This window comes from Cervus canadensis, chromosome 23 (assembly GCF_019320065.1).
Source record: "Cervus canadensis isolate Bull #8, Minnesota chromosome 23, ASM1932006v1, whole genome shotgun sequence".
Taxonomy (NCBI): domain Eukaryota; kingdom Metazoa; phylum Chordata; class Mammalia; order Artiodactyla; family Cervidae; genus Cervus; species Cervus canadensis.
The window spans coordinates 38,685,632-38,707,087 of record NC_057408.1 but is presented as its reverse complement, the minus strand read 5'-3'; the positions used below and the strand labels follow the sequence as shown (position 1 = coordinate 38,707,087).

Sequence of the window (21,456 nt, the reverse complement as noted above, 5' to 3'; positions counted from 1 at the left end):
ATTTCTTGGAAGGGACCTTTCCAAGCCTCTTGTTCCTTTTGTGGTGGCAAGTTTAGTTAAAATTTACAATTGGTAATGTTTCCTTATCTGGAAACAAGTTGAGTGCACGCTTGAAGTACAGTGAGCTCAAATGAAGGTATAGGGTTATTCCAGTTGGCGGGGGGCTCCTCTTCCCCTCCCCTCGGCACACCCCACAACAGCGAGTGACTCAAGTCAACAGACATGAGGGCCAAGTGAGGTCTCAGTGGTTTACTTATTTTTATTCCTGCTTTCCAATGCCAGTGAGTCTGTTCGTGGTGGCTATACTCTGGAGCTGAGTACAAGCGCAGAAAGTCACACAGACTTCATCTTTTAAAAAAACAGAATAATTGGTTTACATGTAGGGAAGACCTGATAGCATGTGAATTATGTTTCAATGGCAATTTTATAAGAATGAGCAGGACAGGGTTCACAAAGGCCTCTTTTATTCTGGCCTTTGACAACAGGCTGAGAGTTCACTGAATTGGAATTTCAAAGACCAGTCAATTGAGGGATAGAGTAATAGAGCCTCAGTCTATAATTCTTTTTTTTTTTTTTTGGTATGTGTGTGGGGTTTATTTATTTATTTTTTCACAAAACAAACAGTGGTTTTTTGTTTTTGAAGTATAATTGCTTTACAATGTTGTGTTAGTTTCTGCCGCACAATGAAGTGAATCAGCTCTATGTGTACATATATCCCCTCCCTCTTGGACCTACTTCACCTCCCCCTATCCAGTCCCACCCCTCTGGGTCATCACAGAGCACCGAGCTAGGCTCCCCGTGCTTCCCACTAGTTATCTGTTTTATCCATGGTAGTGATACATGTGAATCCCAATCTCTCAATCCATCCCACCTCCCCTCCCCCCCACCCCCATCCCCATCCTTGCCCCATGTCCACATGTCCCTTCTCTACATCTGGGTTTCATTCCTGCCTTGGAAATAGGTTCATCTGTACCATTTTTCTGGATTCCACATATATGCATTAATATCAGATGTTTCTCTCCTTCGGACTTGCTTTGCTCTGTACGCCAGACTCTGACTCTGTCAATGCTCTGACTTGCTGTACTTTAGATACCACAAGGCAACCATTCCTGTCGTGAACACAATCTTCACAGTCCCATTCCCCCAGAATATTCCATGGGGAGCCACATTCTGAGCTTTCAGGAGTTTGAGAAAGGCCATATTTTTTGGCATAGTTAAAGTCTCCAAAGCTCTGCAGAGAATGAACTTGTTGAACTTTGTGTAGATAAAGTTAATTAACCATAAAATTATTTATTTCCCTGGGAATAATATCTCAAGGATTCCTATCAGAGAATGTACTGGGGAAACGAGGAAGTGAAGGAATGGAGGTTAGGTGTGCCGCCATCTGACAGAAGTAATTTAACTATCTGGGATGGACAGGCATCCTCTGTTACTAAGGGAGACTTGTGTGTCTTAGGATTTTCACATAGGTGCTCAGTGTTGGTTTGATTTAAGTGGCATGTTTGGCATTTTGTTATAAAAATTTACAAGTTGATTCAGAGTCTTATCTTTATGAAACTGTCCCCTTATAACATGCTATGTAAGTTGAACTGCTGGCTCGTTATTCATTTGCATTGCCGTTCAGCTTTTTTCGTGGTCATTGGCTCTCTTTCAAATGGAATTTCTTTCTCCAATGAACTGCGCCCTCTCTTCAAAGTAGAAAATGTTTAATAGATTACTCAGCATAATACTTTCTAGTTGTATTCATCTGGCCTGGCTCAGGTTGCAAGAAATAGAGATCTGATGAGTTGGTGGGGAGGATTTTAAGTAATTACAGGGGAGGAGGAAGGAGTTAGGTGTATAGACCTCTCCATTCTCTTGTTAGATGATCTGGTATATCTTGGTTCTTCTCAAGACATCTCTTGTGGTGTTTCAGACCTTATTTCTTTCTGTGAAATAGGGAGGATGTAATTAATTGGTTATCTCAATTCATAGAATGTCTCTCTGTGACAGCTTTGTCTTTGACACTGATCTCTGGGCCAGCCAGCTTTGGCCTGGGTAGCAGGACTAATATTGCTCAAGGTTAAGGGACTGATTACTCAGATAGGAACAGCAGAGTTCAGGTGACAAGCCAACAGTAAGACAACAGTATCTACCTCACACTGCTCTCCAGCTATGATACCTAGTTTCAAAAGCAGGTAACTGCTTCCAAATGTTGCTTCTTCGGTATCAGTGGTGTATGGGTTCAAGTGATGTCAACTGAAAAAGAACATACTTAAGAATTCCCAGGTTTAAAAGATCATAGCCTAACTACTCAGTAAATGATGGTTAGTATTATTAGATAGTGATCTTTTAAAACATCGCTTTTCATAAGTAGTATCTTTTAAAATCTCACTCACTAGAAAGTGGTTGAGTTCTTTCCATTTGTTATTTCTAATTCATGTAACAGCTTTGCAAGTTTGTTTACTTTTCCATTGAGTAATGAGACAGAGACTGGAAGCTGTTAAGAATCTGGAGCATCTTCAGACCAATAGGAAATGCAAAACTGGGATGAGCAGCCTGATTTTCTGACTTTAAATTTAGCCCTCTTTCCACTTTGCTATGCTGGGTAACTTACCTAAGGAGAATGCCACGGAGCATCTTTCAAATATCAGAAGTTTGTTGTAATGTTTTTTGTTTTAATTTATTACAGTAGCCTCTACATTCTACTCCGGAAGGCTTTAAAGCCTACCAGAGTATTCCTTCCATTTTCTGTTTTGCTGCACAACTAATTGATTTAATTTGAAAATATACATTGGTCTCACTTTGGGAGGTTGTGTTACAGTAACATAACCCTGGTGTTGATAACCCCTTGGGTGAAAGCTAAAATCCGTTGTCTGCTTTGTTTTCCTCTTTGTGACTTTACATCAGAAACAGTACCTGAAATTAGCTCCTGCTCTCTGTATGTTCCTTATAAAATCAGTTGGTTTTTTTTTCCACCCCTAACGAAAGCATCTTTTTGGCACCGCCATCGAAAGACTGGATAAGGTTACATAGATGCATCAAATAGTGAGACAGCTAAACCACAACAAAATAAAAAAGTATTTATTAAGTAGCTACTCTGTCATGGAATGTGAGTGCCTATCGCCATGGAGGTTAGTCAGTTCTTTCTTTTTAATCCATCTTCCTTGGTAGTGCTGCTTAGAGTCGTGTATTCTCTCTTTTAATCCCCTGAACACAGATACGCAAGGGCCTTCCTGGTGGCTCAGTGGTAAAGCATCTGCCTGCAGTGCAGGAGATGCAGGTTTGATCCCTGGGTTGAGAAGATCCCCTGGAGAAGGGAATGGCTACCCACTCCAGTATTCTTGCCTGGAGAATCCCATGGACAGAGGAGCCTGGCATGCTATAGTCCATGGGGTCGCAAAGAGTTAGACATGACTTAGCGAGTGAACAATGACACTAGCACACAGATACACAGCACACAGACACACACACATGCACGCACACACACAGAGACACACATGCACGCACGCACACACACATACACACATGCACACACACAGAGATACACATACACGCACACATGCACACACAGACACACATACACACACGTGCACACACACAGAGGTACATCAGGGGTACTCTGGGGTGTGTCTGTCACATCTACTAGTAGTTATTATTACAGCCAAACTTCTTGAGATGTTTCCCTAAATGAGCCCTAGTCAAAGCATTTTATACATATTTAGGGATTTAATCCTCACAAAAACTCTGTGAAGTATAGTTTGTTATCCTTAGTTTACAAGTAAAGAAATTAAATCCTGTAGAGGTGGATCTTTCTCAGCTAAGAATATCCATTTTAAGAAAAGTAAATATGCATAAACAACAGCAACAAATCTTGATGCTCCATAATCCTTCAGCTACCACACTCTCAACCCCATTTCTCTTCAAACCATATCCTTTACCTCCCTTTTCAGAGTTTTGATGAAAGTGAAAGTGCAAGTCGCTCAGTCTTGTCTGACTCTTTGTGACCCCATGGACCATACAGTCCATGGAATTCTCCAGGCCAGAATACTGGAGTGGGTAGTCTTTCCCTTCTCCAGGGGAGCTTCCCAACCCAGGGATCGAACCCAGGTCTCCCGTCTTGCAGGCAGATGATTTACCAGCTGAGCTATCCTTCACCTTTTACAGGGCTTACTCATCCCTGCCTTCACATACATCACTGCCTAGAAATTAGTATCTCAGAGAATCCTTCCTACCCACATGGACCTGGAACATTTTCTCATTGTACATGTTGCACAATTTTTCATTACAGTGTTACAGGACAGGACCTATCTTTTTGTTTATTGTTGTTTTTGTCGCAACACCTAGCACATAAAGGTTTTGAGTAGAAGAATAAATGCCTGCATGTTAATTAAAGGAAGCCTCATGGTAGAATAGAAATATATTCATTTGAGTGATCAAATCCTGTTTTACAACTTACCTACATAGGTACTAAATTAATTATACTTATTATTATAAATATAGCTATGGCTGGGCCATTGTTTAACTGGGGAGAGGAGTAGACTTCAGGCATAGATATTAACAGACTATAAAAGGGGAACCTAAAGGCATACTAGTTAACCAGGCCTGGAAGTTGTTATAGCATCTTTTTCCTCCTCTGGGTACTTACTGTACCATTATATTGAACATTTATTTTTTTTTCTGTCCTATCCTAGATATTAATAAGCTCTTATGGCAGCAGAAGCTATCTGTCCATTTCACAGTCCCTGGCAAGTAGTAGCTTCTTATGAAATGTTTGTTAAAGAAATGAGTGACTAATAGATAGTCAATTAAACACAGCTGTTCTGTGTATTACAAGCAGAAAGAGTGATTCATTGATTCCCACTACATTGTAACAGACCCTTGTTTTATCTGTACAAGAACATGAACTTTTTTCACTACATAAAACTTTAGTATTATATGGTTGCTTTGGAAGTTTGCTTTTTCATTTCCCTCCCACAAAGGGAACATTGATAAAAATACAATTATAAGGGAGAATGTCTTTTAAGATATACACACATTCTCATATTTGCTAAAACATGTTCAAATTTTGTTTATCTGCATTTGGATCAAAGAAGTCACTTCTCAAGGCCTGTCAGATTGTCCCAGTATGTGGCCAGGGGTTGTTCACAAAGTTTAATGAAAAAGATGAACCATAAGGATCAAAACATACTTCTCTAATTTTGAAAGGGTGATTAAAGCTTGATCTGTCCATGACTTGACTTTTGCCTTTAGATGTCTGTATTTCACTATCTTTACCTATTTCACCACAGGCTATGTATCTTCTGGGCAGGATGCTGAAGCATTAGAGACATTATAGCACTTTAAACAGAGAGATTCCTCCCTTTGCAATTTAAAATAGGGTGATTCTTAGAAAAAGTGGCAGAATGTAAATGTATAAAACGTCTTTAGAAAATGATATTTGCTTTTAATACTGTATATAAGATTAAGGTAAATCTCATGTAAGTAAAGTAATTGAAACTCAATAATTGAAGTCTTTTAAGAATCAATACCAAAATGCTGTTTTCATATGTTTTTAATATCATACACATCCCTCAAGTGTAGATCTTCTGATTGTAAATGCTGAAATTCATAGCAGCAATTATGAGAAAATCTTTTTCTCTTATTTCTAGGGAATTCCTTTTGCTCCTTAATTGGGACCTGAGAAATTGATTGCCAGCAGGTCTTACCCTGGGGCATGGCCTTCCTAACCTCTTAATTGAAGACCTCCTCTGTCGACTTGGAGGCTTGGGGAGGTTGGTGAACAATTCACTTGAGAGGTGCAAGAGATTCCATTCCAAAGGCAGTGCTTATCTGAGCCAAGTCATCGGATTGTTAAAGAGTGTTTCCAGATAAAGAAAATGAAGAAAACTTTATTACACACACATAGTTACACATGATTATATAGGTATATGAAAAAAGTGAAAGTGTTAGTTGCCCAGGCATATCCAACTCTTTGTGACTTCATGGACTGTGCCCTGCCAGGCTCCTCTGTCCATGAAATTCTCCAGGCAAGAACACTGGAGTGGGTAGCTATTCCCTTCCCCAGGGAATCTTCCCGACCCACATATATGTTTACGTGTATTTTTTAATGAGAAGGTGAGAATCTACTCCCACAAGACTAGCTGTTATTTTGTCATCTTATAATCTTCTTTTGTTTTCAAACCCCTTGGCAGTGTACATACTCTCACATCTCATTTAATAATTAAATGTTACCCACACCTCTGCCTCGGGAGCTTTGTTCTAGTTAACAGTTACACCTGCCATCACCCTCAGTAGAGTGGATCTTCCACCTCCCAAATTCTTCCCTGCTCAACTACTTATCTTGTGGTTTCCATCATAGCATTCAGCAGGGATTTCCTGAGGAGCGAGTGGTAGGAAGAAAAGGAATCAGCTTGACTCAGAAGAGAGGCTTTTATTATAAAACCAATTTTAATGGCCCATTATGACAGTGATGACAGAAAAGCCTTCTGCTTTTCCATCTAAATGTTGATTTCTTTGGTAATATTTTCTGAGATTTCTTTTTGTTCACATTAGCTTAATTCCATGCACATTTTTTAAAAATTAGGTGGAGGAAAGATGAAAATGTTGCATTTTTTTTCTTTGACATCCATATAGTTCCAGATAGTCTTTATTACAATTTTATAATGACAGTTTCAGTGTATTTAAAGAAAAGTTGTTATATGCACTTATACTTTGATATGGGCTTCCCTGGTGGCTCAGTGATAAAGAATCCACCTGCAAGCAGGGGACACAGAAGATGTGGGTTTGATACCTGGGTCAGGAAAATCCCCTGGAGATGGGCATGGCAACCCACTCCAGTATTCTTGCCTGGAGAATCCCATGGACAGCAGAGCCTGGTGGGTTACAGTTCCCAGGGTCATGAAGAGTCCAATATGACTGAAGCAACTGAGCATGCACACACATACTTTGATATAATTTTTAAAAGTAATGTGAACTAATTGTTTCTTGCAGTGGGCTTTGAAATTGAGGTTTTTAGACTTATAGCATCATCCTTTACTGTTTTTGCTTTTTTATTTATTATGAATATTTGATTTTTGCAACGGACAGAAAATTATCCCATGTCCAGATCTTAGAAATTTTCGTTCATTTTGCTTAACAAGGATTTAGTACCTAGTGTGTGCAAATTCACTGTGGTAGATTTATCTCTTTTGACTGCTTCTGACAATGACACTTTCACAACTTTTAATACTGAGTTGGCCAAAAGTTCATTCCATGTTTTCCTTAAGATGGTATTTTTTTTTCCCTATAAGAGAGTATTATAGAAAAACCTGAATGAACTTTTTGGCCAACCCAATACATCATCTCCCAAACTGTATTTTGGAGAACACTTGTTTTTGTTCCATGAGATGTTGATAATTTTCTAGAAGAGGACTGCAAGGTTTAAAAGTTTGGGAAATACTGCATGATGCTTTAAAATAAATCCTAACATATTCAAGAATACATGCAGTAAAGAAAATCATTCTATCATATTTAGTAAGTATAGGCTATATTTATTGGATAGTAGAATCAATTTCCTTTTAGATAGATTATCCATTAAAATTGTAATTCCTCATTTGAAAAATCCCTGTTTTGCAAAGCATAGTTTAGAAAATGTTGTCTTAATGCAGTTTTAGAAATAGCATTCAAAAATTATTGGCCAAATTGTCTTTAGTATACCGTTGATTCTTTCTCCCTTACTAATCCATCTCTCTCAGCAGCCCTCTTTCATTTTTTATGTCTAACTTTATGCTTAAAAAATTACATTTTCTCTTATGGATAAAACTTGAGCCATACTTATAAGAGAGTCTCTTGAGCCATCTGAATCATACTTAATGGTAAGGTAAAAAATGAAAAATTACCGTTTAGAGAGGATGAATTCCCCAACTTTAATTCTTCCTGGAGTATAGAATACAAGGGCACTGGATGCTTGTTCCAAGGTATAAGAGGGTTAGTAATAATTGCTTATAGTCTGTCTGCTCATTCCTCTTTTGCTGTTGCATTAGATTCTTGGTTGATCTCTCACTGACTAGGTTGTCCTTGCTCTAAAGACCCTATTGATTGTTTTATTGGACATAACAGCTAGTATAGTGTACTATACACAGTGTTGACCTGAGGAATCTCATATGGCTCTGTAGATATTAGTACATACACAGTACAGCTCATCTTCTGGAAACTCTTTTCTTTCAGCTGTGATGCCATCTGCTTCGATTTTCTTCCCACCTGTGACTGATTTTGCTCAGTCTTCCTAGCAGGATTTACTTCTGCCCATTCCTTCTGTGTTGGTGATCCTCGGGCCTCTGCTTTACACCATCTTCTCTTTTGGTTAGCTCTTCCTGGGTGTTCTCATTCATATCCATGTTTTCAATTACACTTTCTTTGCTACTAATGACAAATTTTCTATGCTTGATTCCTTCCTCACCAGTGAGCTTCTTCCCTGAGTTTCCAGTATTGATTAGATCACCTTTACTTGATTGCCTTCTCCATACCCTTATATTAGCATATCCAAAGGAAATTCCACCATTTCTTTGTCTAAGACACCACTCCCCCCTTGTGCTTTTACCTGTCCTAATGTCTCTTTCCAGCATCCACCAAATTAGCCAAGCCTTCTTCTTGGGAATCATCTTTCAAGCCTTTAGCTCATTCACCACTCACACATGCTCACCCAGCCCCATCATTTCTGATTCCCATACTTCTGCATGTCATCCATCTTTACTCCTGCTGCTGAGTAGTCTCAATACTTTTCATCATTTGTTCCTTGGTCTTCTCTTGTTACTTCTTGCCAGAAGTCCCTGTTTTTAGTTCTACATTTGTCCAGGGCATTCTTTACACTGTATGCAGAATGATAGGTAAAAGACCTCAATTGGAATTATAATCAGCATCTCAATCTTAATTGGTTCCAAACTAAACCTCCTCCTCCCATTTTTTCCATTGTAATAAATACCAATTCATAATTTTAATTGCCAAGGCCAGAAGTCTTAGGCGTCATCCTTGCCTGCTCACTTTCTCTCATACCACACACCCAGTCCATCATCAAGTACTATTGACTCAACCTTCCAAATATAATTGGAACCCAACCTTTCTCACCACCTCTGTAGCTATCAACCTAGTGCATCTAGATTATCTCAGTAACTACATCCTCATGTCCCTGGTGAGTCTCTTGTCTTCTAAAACTGTGCTCTCCACAACAGTAGCTGCTAGCCAGCAGTGACTGTGGAGCTTTAGAAATATGGGTTATCTAAACTGAGATATGTTCTAAAAATACATAGTGGACATCAAAGGATTAGTATACAGAGAGGATGAGAAATAGTTCATTAACAATATCTCATATTGATTATATATTGAAACAACATCTTGGATAGGCTGGATTAAAACTGTGTTATTAGAATGAGTTTCATGTTTCTTTTTACTTCTTTCAGTGTGATTATTAGAAAAATTAAAATCACAGATGTGACCTGGTATTTATATTGCTCTTGGGCAGCTCTGAAGTCTTTTTTAAACATAACAGTCAGAGCTCTCCATTTGAAATGTCAGAGCTTTTCATTGTTGGGCCCAATTCCCCCAGAGGCTCTCCAGCTCACTCAGGAGGGACAAGCTAGTCTTTTCAGTGGGCTGCTAGGCCCAGTATGATTCTGGTCTTTGAGCTCCTGTTCCTCCCACTATTAAGGTCTCTCCAGCTCTTAGGGCCTCCTCGCAAGCCCCACCTGAGGGCCTCTGCAAGTATATCCATCCACTGAGCATACCCCCCGCCTCCCCCGCCGCCGATGGCTGGTGGCTTCTCCTTCACTCATTCAAGTGTCGGCTCTGGTGTCCTTGATCAGCAATGAGCAGAGAGGCCCATCCTGGACACACCCACACCATCTACATCGACAGACTGACAGTCTGCTTCCCTGCACACACTCAGCATGAACGTTTTCATCTTGTTTTGACTTCATTTCGAGTGACTCCCTCCCCACTACCTGTAGAACAAATTCCAAACTGCTTGGTCTGTCTAGATGCCCCATTAGGATTTAGCCACTTTCTGACTCTCCAGCATGTTTCTCACTGTTCATCTAAGCAGCCCACGTGCCATCCATTCCAAATCACTTGCGTGCTAAGTCGCTTCAGTCATGTCCAACTCTTTGCCACCCTGTGGACTGTAGCCCGCCAGGCGCCTCCATCCTTGGGAGTCTCCAGGCAGGAATACTGGAGTGGGTTGCCATCCCTTCTCCAGGGGATCTTCCCAACCCAGGGATCAAACCTTCATCTCTCATGTCTCCTGCATTGGCAGGCAGGTTCTTTACCACTAGCACCATCTGGGAAATCCAAATCACTTGCAGGAAATCCCAAATTAGAAAAAGGGATAAATAATCTATCAGATGTGCAAAGGATTATTATTAACCTAAGATATAGTCTCATATAGAACAATATTAATTGAACATCAAACATTGGATGGCTTGTAAGTAGCAACAACTTTTTAATCCTTTGCATTCCACTGACAGACATCCCATAAAATGTATGTTAATGTAATCAACCCCAAATGATATACTCACCAATCAAGACTTAAATCTTCGTGAAAGGATTTCTCCACAAATAAGATTTCCTTCCTCACACTTAGTTTCTTCCATAGCAGTGAGCACACACAGAGTTTTTCTCCTTCTAATTAAAAACAAAACATAACTTATCAATAACTTCTTTAGATTCTTCATTGTAAGAAAGTTACATAGAATGAATATTTCTATTGTGGGTAATCAGAAAAAGCAAGAATTTATAGTTCGGTGATAAATAAGTAAACCTTTCAGAAATGTTTATTGTTCCAGCTCATTAAAATGCCATGTCTTTTGGACAGTATTTCTTAAAGGCCATAAAATTAATTGTGTGTTTCAAAAGTTTTATTGGCACGTATTTCCTAAGTCTAATTCAGCCCTCGTGTTTAATTGTGCTGTCTCATACAGGCTGGAAGCCTGGCCATTAATATTATTTTTCTGTTTTAAAAGAAAAACAGTTTCCTCTAGGGCTAGCTTCCATATTCTTGAATGTGGTCATTTCACACTGTCGTGCATTTTCATGTGTTGAAATCTTGAGACTCTGAGAGCTAATCTGGACCTGGTATTTCTTTGTGTCTTAAAATTATGCTGAAATGTCAATTAATAACTCATCATGTCCCCTGGCCTGGCAAAATATACCAAACTAAAATCCTGCATGTCAGCTACTGAAGTTCAGTTTTAAATCTTTCACTTACACAAAGCAAGGAGGGTGCAATAAACATTTATTGAGTACCTGCAATATAACAGGCATTGTGCATGGACTCCAGGTTGTTCAGCAAATGCGTATGCTCAAATGTAGAAAATCCAACTTTGTTCATGTCTTCCATAAGTGCACCTCATAGTAAACTACTTCATTTTTCTCTTCAAAGCACTTGCCTTCCACCCACTTGTTCTAAGTGTTGGGGACACAGCACCAAATGGCACCCTTTGGTTCAGTTCGTAACAGCATCCCAAAAGGTGATGTCCTAGAATTGTCCAGTCAGAAGGCGGGAAGGCAAGGACATTTATCCACTCCCATTCTGGGGCTGTGGCGAGACCCTGAGGTGGGGACTGGCATGGCAGGGTCGCCAGACGTCACAGCTGTGCTGAGCCCAGGTGGGTGGGAGAGATACAGGGACCAGAAGCATCTGCTGTATGTGGAGTATATTCGAACATGAGGTTAGAGGCTCTTGCTTTTACTGCCACTGTATTGCCTGCACCCAGACAAGTGCCAGGTACATGGGTTCATATAAGTGACTTAATAAGTGTCTGGGCTTCCCAGGTGGCGCTAGAGGTAAAGAACCCACCTGCCAATGCAAGAGACACAGAAGATGCTGGTTTGATCCCTGGGTCGGGAAGATCCCCTAGAGGAGGAAATGGCAACCCACTCCAGCATCCTTGCCTGGAGAATTCCATGAACAAAGGAGCCAGGGGGCTACAGTTCATGGGCTCGCAAGAGTCAGACACGACTGAAGCAATTGAGTATGCACGCGTGCAATAAGTATCTATTGGATGAAGATGAAATCATTGGGAGGAAGTGGTGAATCCATGAGTGAAGAGTCTAGTGTGAAATTTTCCAAGTGGATTAAATATTTTAGTGTGGCTATCAGTATCTTAGGAAATTCAAGATCTCTAATCTGTGGCTGTTGCGATGGCAGCATTCAGCTTATGTCCCATCTGTTCATGCCTCTCTTCTCTGGATTTTTTGACCACTAGTCCATTTAGGTCAGGAGGAAAAGGGGGTACCAGAGGATGAGATATTTGGATGGCATCACTGCATGGACATGAGTTTGCGCAAACTCCAAGATAGTGAAGGACAGAGGAGCCTGGTGCTGCAGTCCATAGGATCGCACAGTCATACACGACTGAGCGACTGAACAACAAGAGATTCCATTTAGAGTGGCTAGTATAAGGTTTAGTTTTAGACTCAGTTTTCTCCTTTGCTCCTGAATGATGGTTTAGCTGACACATTCATGAAGTCATGATTTGAGTTAAATTTTAAAAGAGGGACAGCATTTCTGTGAGTAAAAATGGAGTGTAAAGAAGACAAACCCCCAAATACATGGGGATAAGAAATCTGAGTGTGTTTTCAGATGACAGAGACTTCTTAGAGCTTAGGATATGAGTGTGTTTGTCAGAATAAAAAGGAATCTTTGAAAATATAACTGGAGCTACAGTTTGCCAAGCCTTTGAGTAGCAAGCTAAAACATCTTCACCTCTTCATGAACTGTCCAGTTACTGATTGCGACATCCTGCGTCCACAACACAGTCTACACTCTGTACTGTATGCTTTATATAAAATCGTCCTGTCCCAATCCTGTTAATTTCCCAAGACCCTAATCCATTTCACCTCTGGCATCACGTTCTTCTCAAATACTCAGGTCCACCTAGATATCTTCCCTAACTTTTTTTTTTTGCCCTTCTTAATTCCTACTCACCTAATTTTTGGCATTGTTTTAACTTTTTATATGTTCTTTCTTCACTCCACAGCTACTTACAAAGTCAGTCAAGGACACGCTAGTTCTTTTTATCCCATCTCAGCAAGCAGAATATATAGCCAGAAAAGATGTTGTAAATAGTTGGAAAGTTAAAAAAAGCATCCAGTTTGATGATGCTTCTCTGAATCTCTTGTATACATGAATTTTAAAAATATTTGAGGGAAAACATTAGTGGTATATAGCATATACTGATTTTAAACTTTGTATACCTGTTTTCTATGTGCATCCAGAGAGGTGAGAGGAATAGAGGAAGAGGTCTGTATGAGAGTGTGGGTATGTTTTAATATGCTCCAGAACTTTCTGTTGTCTAAACCTCAGACAGTGGAAGAATCCAAGTGATCAGACTAGAGTTCCTTAGCTTTCACAAAAAACTTAGAAAAGTTAATTTTAAAAAACTCAATCTAAAGGTGTGCACATATCTTGATTTTTAATTTGGTACCACTTAAAGCACATTAAAATGATAAAGTTATAAAACTTCTTTGATTAAACCACATGTATTTGTTATACTCACCACTGATAATGGAAATGCCTAATACAGATTTCCTTTCAATTGTTGTATTTAGTCATTATAATAGTTCACTGTAAACAGTGCAGTTTTCCTACTAGGAGATTCATCTTTTGTTAAATTCCTTCCTTTCCTCCCTGCCTCCTGCCCTGCTGTTTCTCTTTCTCATTTTCTCTCTCTCTCTCTCTCACACATACCCTCAGTTTTTGCTTCTTTCCTGCATACTTTTGCTTTGAATTATTCTTGATGGAATCTTGTTTTTGTCGGCTTATTTCCTAGATGGGAAGTGATGGAATTTTACGCCTCAGTACTTCAGCTCTAAATAATGAATTCTTTGCATATGCAGCACAAGGCTGGAAACAGCGACTGGCAGAAGGTAAATTTCTATTTTCCATTATTATTTGACAGATTTGAGTACACATACTGCTCTGAGATTTGCACTCTTCTCTGATTCCCAAGTCATTTCCCCCACTGAAGTATACTTGAATTAAAACTCACATCCTATTTCAAATGACTTCATTAATTCTGTTATTATACTTCACAATTTTGATGTCCAGGATTTTTGAAGAAAGCATGGCCTTATATGGAAAATAATAACATTTTGATATAGCAAGATATTCTTTGGAATAATCATTTTAATAATTATGTTTGATATATTATATATTTTCTTAATGCCTAAGACTCTGAAGAATCTTCTTTTAATATTGTCTTCCCCTGAAGCCACACTTTGCCTTATCCTTCCTTTAGTCATCAGTCTTCTTGAAAAACTAGAAAATATCCAGTGTTACCACAATTTTACTCCCTTCCCCATGCACATTCTTATGGCTGAGCGTGGCCCATACACAGTAGAAACTGTTCTTTCTAGAGAATACGAATTGCTTTCTGATTTTAAAGTCCAGTTTCCTTTCCTCTGTCCTACCTTTCATGTTCCTTCTCCAATATCTCACTTGTTTTCTACACCATCCAATACTGTTCGTATCTCTGGGCCTTGTGAACTAATTACTTTATGAAAGCTTGGTCACTTTTCAAAACCTAACTCAAGAATCAGGCTCTATGCATGGTCTTCCCTAATTGATTTAGGCAGAATTAAGTGCATTTCCTTTCTGTACTTTCACTACATTTATTCTTGTGACTTTTTACAGGGTTTTCTACATTATTATAGTCAACTGTGTGCTTTTTCTTTCACCAGACCGGTTGAAGCCATCTCCGTTAGACATTCATAATATATCTTAAGTTGCATCCCAGGTACCTTTCTGACAGCCATTTCTCAGCTTCCTTCAGGAGTTCCTGTTCTCCCACCTGCCAGTAATGGTGATGCCTTCACCATTCTCTTCCCTGTTCTTCGCTTTTATAACTCTTCATGTACTCTGAGCAGCCTTATTCAGCACCAGGATTCCAGCTATGCCCCATATGCCAAAAACGTCCAACATTGCTTCAGCTACTCTTTCCCAGTCCTCAGTGCTGCATTCCACAAGTCTGCAGGATCTTCCTAGCATCAAGCCCCTTAAAACCAAAATGCCAGCATTAAATTCTCTTCCCTTTAAATGTCTACCATTTCTTCTGCCTTCTGTCTGCTAAGGTCCTCCCTTTTCTCACATTCCTAACTCTGAAACTGTAATGATATCTTTGTTCCTCTCCCTTCTCCCCAGGTCCATCTGGTTAGGAACTTGAGTTTTTGAATCTGCATCTTCTTCAACGTTCTCAAGATGTTGGCCTGACTGTAATCTCTATCCCTCATCTGTGATACTTAGTAGCCTCCATGCTGATTTCTAAGTTGCTTATTTGGACATTTTCCTCCCTCCCTGAACACCGCCAGGACCTCCCTCAGTCTCTTACAGAAAAAAATCCAGGGCTGTCTTTAAAACGTGTATTGGTTAATTGACCACAGCCTATCTTTCCTATTCCATTTCATCTTGTATTTTACTCACAATTGGCCTCTTAAAAGAACATAAATATATATATTCATATCTCTGTGCCTTGTGAGCTAATGACCTTATGAAAGCTTGGTCATCTTTCAAAGGCTAACTCAAGAATCAGGTTCAGCAGATAGTCTTTTCTTAATCGATTTAGGCAGAATTAAGTACTTTCCCTACATTTATGAATATTCTTACTTATGACCTATATAGGGCTTTCCACCTTGTATGATTATACTCAGCTGTGTGCTTTTGCTTTCACAAGACTGGTTTCATCAAGGACACTGAATATACACAATTACATTTACTGCCTCTAGTACACAGTACATTTACTAAATGCTTTTGAGTCTGTCTGTGACTAAATGACTGAGTGATCTTCATAAAAAAGAGAAGCCATAGAAATATCATTAGCACTCAACCTTTTACTTTTCAGTATTCATAAACATTTACTCATATTAGTTACATATTTTCTTTATTAATTGGCAAAAGATATGACAGCTTTTCCTCAACATCTAAGCATTTTCTTTCTAGGAGAGTTTACTCCAGAAATGCAATTGCGGATAAGGCAAGAAATTGAGAAGGAAAAGAAAACAGAACCCTGGAAAGAAAAATTCTTTGAAAGGTTTTATGGAGAAAAGTAAGTACTAGAGCATTTTTTTTTTTTCATTTCTCTTAGAAGGAAATGAAAATGTAATTCTCTTGCTTCACATAGCACACTCATGTGCTGTAAAACTTAATAAACCTGTGATAAAAGGCAATAGTCCCTCAGTGTAAGAAATTGCAGGTAAAATTATAGTGGCATATCAGCACTTAAATTTTTTTAAAAAATGCATTTTCAAGGGTTTATAACTTGTCCATGAAAATTCATTTTGGACTGAAAATAGCACATGAAAATCCAGAGAAGTCAATTTTGTCTTTCTTAACTGGATTTTAGTAAAAATCTCCTATTTTTTTAGTCTAAGTATTTTCATTAATAAATCATTAGAGATAAGCAGCCTTAAACATATATTTATTTCTCACATTTTTCCAAAAATGTTGACTCTGAGTATACATTTGTTTAGTCCTTATTTTAAGGAAAACCTGAAAGTACTCTCTAGTGCTCTATCCATTTTCCTCTTTCTGTATAACCAGTTTTTTTAAAAAAACCTTTATTTTACTCAAGGGTAGTTGATTAACAGAGTTGTAACCATTTCTTCTCTACAGCGGTGATTCAGTGTATGTATGTATAATAAATATATACCATACATTCTTTTTATATTCTTTTCCATTATGGATTATCATAGGGTATTGAATATAGCTCCATCCATGTGATATATGGGCTTCCCTGGTGACTCAGTCAGTAAAGAATCCACCTGCAAGGCAGGAGACTGCTTGCACGTAGGAAACCAAAGTTCTATCCCTGGGTCAGGAAGATCCCCTGGAGAAGGAAATGGCAACCCACTCCAGTATTCTTGCCTGGAGAATTCCATGGACAGAGGAGCCTGGCAGGCTACAGTCCATGGGATCGCAAGAGTTGTACACACTTAGCAACTAAACCACCACCATGTGATACAGTAAGACCTTGTTGTTTATCCATCCTGTATATAACGCTTTGCATCTGCTAATGTCAAACTCCCAATCCATCTCTCTCCTACCCTCTGGCAACCACAAGTCTGTTATCTATGTCTGTGAGTCTCTTTTGTAGATAAGTTCATCTGTGTCGTATTTTAGATTCCACATATAAGTGGTAACATATTGTAAATGTCTGACTTAACGTTTAGGGTGATAATTTCTAGGTCCATCCATGTTGCTGCAAATGATACTATTCCATTGGGTTTTATGACTGATTAGTATTCCATTGTGTTTATGTACCACATCTTCTTTATCTGTTCATCTGTCAATGGACACTTAGGTTGTTTTCACATCTTGGCTATTTTCAACAGTGCTGCTGTGAACATTGGGGGTGCATGTATCTTTCTGAATTACAGTTTTGTCCAGATCTTTGCCCAGGAGTGGGATTATTGCCTTATATGACAATGGTATTTTTATTTTTTTGAGGAATCTTCATGCTGTTTTCCATAGTAGCTGCACCAATTTACATTCTCATCAATAGTGTAGGAGGGTATAACCACTTTTTAATTTATTATTTTTATGTGTGTGTGTTTTAAAAGATAATACCAGACATATATAAGCGTGGTAGTGACTGAACTAAATTGAAAGCATTCTCTCCTTTGCCTCCCAGTTAACAGGGACACATTCTCCTTGAGCAGAATTTGAGTCTCACAGACAATCAGATTTGTAAGAAAAAAAGAGGGATTTAAGAGCTGACAGTTGACAGTAACTTTAGATAATCTTGGGCTTCCCTAGTGGCTCAGCTGGTAAAGAATCCACCTGCAATGTGGGATTGCAACGCGGGACCTGGGTTGGGAAGATTCCCTGGAGAAGGGAATGGCAACCCACTCCAGTACTCTGGCCTGGAGAATTCCATGGACTATATATAGAGTCCATGGGGTCACAAAGAGTCGGATATGACTGAGCGACTTTCACTCACTTTAGATCATCTTAGGTAGAAGAATTTGTGCTTTAATTCTCACAAACACAACTGATGCTTGAAAGTGGTGTTTTGTGTAGAAGACACTAAGGTGATTGTAGGCAATACAACTTGCGCCATTTGATCTAATTTCACAAAACTTGCCTGTAAATGAGGAAAAATGTCGGAGGGAATCTCACATGAGTGCTCCTCATCCCTGGTGAATTGTCCTGAGTAGCCATCCTCAAGAGGAGGAAGGCTCCTTTTCAGTTGCTGCCCTGAGACCTCGGATGTATAGACATATTTAAGCAAAACTAAAAGGCTGTAATCTCCTTTCTCAAAAATTAAAATTGTGGCAGGCTAGTTACCAGCCTTCTTATATCATTACTAGCACTATTACTCAAGCCTGCCAGCATCACAGTCCTCATTGCAGCTTTTAAAACTAGATACAAGACTTTTCTGGTGGTCCAGTGGTTAAGAATCTGCCTGCCAACGCAGAGGACACAGGTTATCCCTAGGCTGGGAAGATTCCACCTGCTGCAGGGCAATTAAGCCCTTGTGCTAGAACTATTGAGTCCACGTGCTACAACTAAGGAAGCCCATGCACCTGGAGCCTGTGCTCCCCAACAAGAGAAGCCACCACAATGAAAAGCCTGGGCCACATAGTAAGAGTAGCCCCTGCTTGCCAGAACTGGAGAGAGCCCGCACACAGCAACAAGGACCCAGTGCAACCATAAATAAACTAATTACATTAAAAAACAGATCAGATACAGATTTAGGACACCCACCCCAGACATACTGATTGGGGATCTCCAGGAGTTGAACCCTGGAATCTGTATTTTTAGATGCTTCTCCATCATGCTGATGTCCAGCAAGATTAAGAGCCCTACCTTCCTTGGCTTTTCTGATAAAGGGAGTGTTGGGAGCACGCTTGTCAGTAATGGAAGAAGCCTAAGCAAGTTAGTCACCTCCAAAGAACCTGTCCTTAGTTCTTGTTGTGTGTTGGGCCTGTTCTTTTATCAACTCAGTCTTCATCAAGCCTTGCCTTTGTGCCACACACACACTATGTCAGACAGCCCATGTTGTAAGACCATACAGAGACTTTTCCTCAGTCAGCACATAATCACTGAGCATACTCAGGCTCTAATAGGTTTCTAAGAGCTTTGCAAATATTGTTTCCCTTAATCTTCTCAACTGTCCTATAAGGTGGATACCATTATTACTCTTAGTTTAAAAAAAAAAAAGGTTTAGGAAACTGAGAGGCAGTGAAACTAATTTCCCCAGGTGTACACAGTATGGTTAAGTAATTTGCTCAGTGTCTTAATCCTGCAAATCCTTCTCAGAAAACCTCACACATCTACAATTTTTGGCATGAGATTTGGGGGCTCCGTGGGCTCTCATGAATATCAGGCTAAAGACCCCTGCCCTGGAAGGGGATAGCTACAATGCTGTGAGTAAACACGACTCCCCAGCAGCATCACTGAGTTCTGAATACAAGTTCTTTTATTTCATTGACACTTTCCTTGCTGTAGTTTATCCATAGAGTTTCTGCCCCATTACCTCCCTGGACTTCTTGCTTATCTTTTCTGATCTTTGATTACATACTGGATGACTGATGCATTTTGGACATTTCATTGACTGCCCTTCTAATTTCCTTACTCTGAGATTGCCTATATTCCCTCAGTACAGGAGGGACACTTCCCTCGAATCAGATAATTTTCCGTTGACTGACACCATGTGCCTTCTCGTTGTTCTGAGTTCTCCCAAGAATGTTACTATTGAAACTCACCTTTAGTTAAGATCTGTCTGATTTAGTTTTCTGCTCTTTGTGATCTTTATTTTGGTTCTTACTGGTTTATTCTGCCTTTAATCCAGGGTTGTTGTTCAGTCACTAAGTCGTGTCTGACTCTCTGTGACCTCATGGGCTGCAGCACGCCAGGCTTCCCTGTCCTTCAGCATCTCCTGGAGTTTGCTCAAACTTGTGTCTATTGAGTCAGTGATGCCATCCAGCCATCTCATCCTCTGCCACCCCTTTCTTCTTTTTCCCTCAGTTTTTCCTAGCATCAGGTTCTTTTCTGATGGAATGAGTTAGCTCTTCCCATCAGGTGGCCAAAGTATTGGAACTTCAGCTTCAGCATCAGTCCTTCCAATGAATATTCAGGGTTGATTTCCTTGAGGATTTTTAATACAGTACTGTCTTAAATTTGTTTTAATTACTTATGGAGATGCTATGAATATGCTAACTCAAAATTACAGTATATATATAATAATATCCTTGTGAATCATCTAGCTGAAACTTGGATGCCGGTGGGTAGGTTCTATATGTTCTCTATCTAATCTAGTATCAGTGATATCTCTGCTTGATCTGGCCCCAGGAGACCTTGTAGCTAGCTAACTTTTCTGTTCTAAATTCATCTGTTGTGTAGTTATATTATTCTTTTCTTCTTAGTATAATATAAATTGTGGTTTAATTTGAACCCATCTTAGGGAGAGTTGAAAGAAGAGAGACTAATTATGAAGGAAATACCCTCTATCTTTCTCAGCTTTCTGAATTTTAGTGAAGAAGGCAATGATCAAATACCCAAAAAGCACATTCTTTCTTACTTCCTTTTTATTTTGAGGATTTAATTTAAGTAAAAGGTTGAAGAAGATTTTACTGAGGTATTTTCTTGTTACAGCTCTGTTTCCTCACTCAAATATGTTTCTTCCTCTGGGAATATTCTCTCTCCTGCTCATCCTTGTAATTGCCTGCACTTTAATTTAACTTCATTTAGAACAGCATATTTCCCTACCATTGTAACTTAGTATGATCGGAAATAGTGATTTACAATATTATCAGTTGTAATTCTGATGAACTTTGTCTTATGACCTGAACATTAGGCTGGGCTCTTTCTTGATATTCGATACTATCTTTTTATGGAATATTTTTACTGTAAGAGATCTAAATGAAAGAACTGAAATGTCTTGCCTCACAGAGATGTAATCTAGCAGAATCAACTTTGATGACCCCAACCATATTTATTATTCTTTAATGAAATGTCCATCATATCTTATGTTAGACATTTAGATACTAAAATAAGGTGATAGACATCTTTTACATTGGGTTAAGAGAACTTAATCTTTGGAAGTCATTTCAGTTACAGAATTTTACAACATATCCATCTTCCATTTATTTTAATTATTTGGTTATGTTGCATCTTTTGAGGATTATGAGATTTTCTACTATAAGGATATATTTCTACTATCTGAGTATAAAAGTTTAGATTTTTTTAATATTCTTTTGCCTTTCAGCCCATATTTTTTTAATCTTTTGTACTATGTAATTTTCTTATTACTAATACTTGGTAAAGTTGATATTTCCTTGCTTATAGAATAACAATCAATACTTTTTTTAAAACCAAAAGTTTATTTTGGGGCTTCCCAGGTGGCTCAGTGGTAAAGAATCTGCCTGCCAAAGCAGGAGCCATAGGAGACACTAATTCAGTCCCTTGGTCAGGAAGATCCCCTGGAGGAGGAAATGGCAACCCAC

The 21,456-nt window shown here is 39.1% G+C and overlaps 1 protein-coding gene across 17 annotated transcripts in view; it reads left to right on the top strand.

Annotated features, from left to right (window-relative positions):
• The window catches only part of ASXL3 (ASXL transcriptional regulator 3), a 187,766-nt gene that overhangs the window by 152,791 nt on the left and 13,519 nt on the right, over positions 1-21,456 (top strand). For 16 of the 17 annotated variants that reach the window (XM_043443979.1, XM_043443978.1, XM_043443985.1 and 13 more), the window contains 2 exons: positions 13,785-13,881; positions 15,950-16,055. In XM_043443979.1, the coding sequence (XP_043299914.1) occupies positions 13,785-13,881; positions 15,950-16,055 (203 nt within the window). Of the gene's footprint in view, positions 1-13,782; positions 13,882-15,949; positions 16,056-21,456 lie in introns of those variants that run through there. The other variant, XM_043443992.1, reaches the window with a different exon arrangement.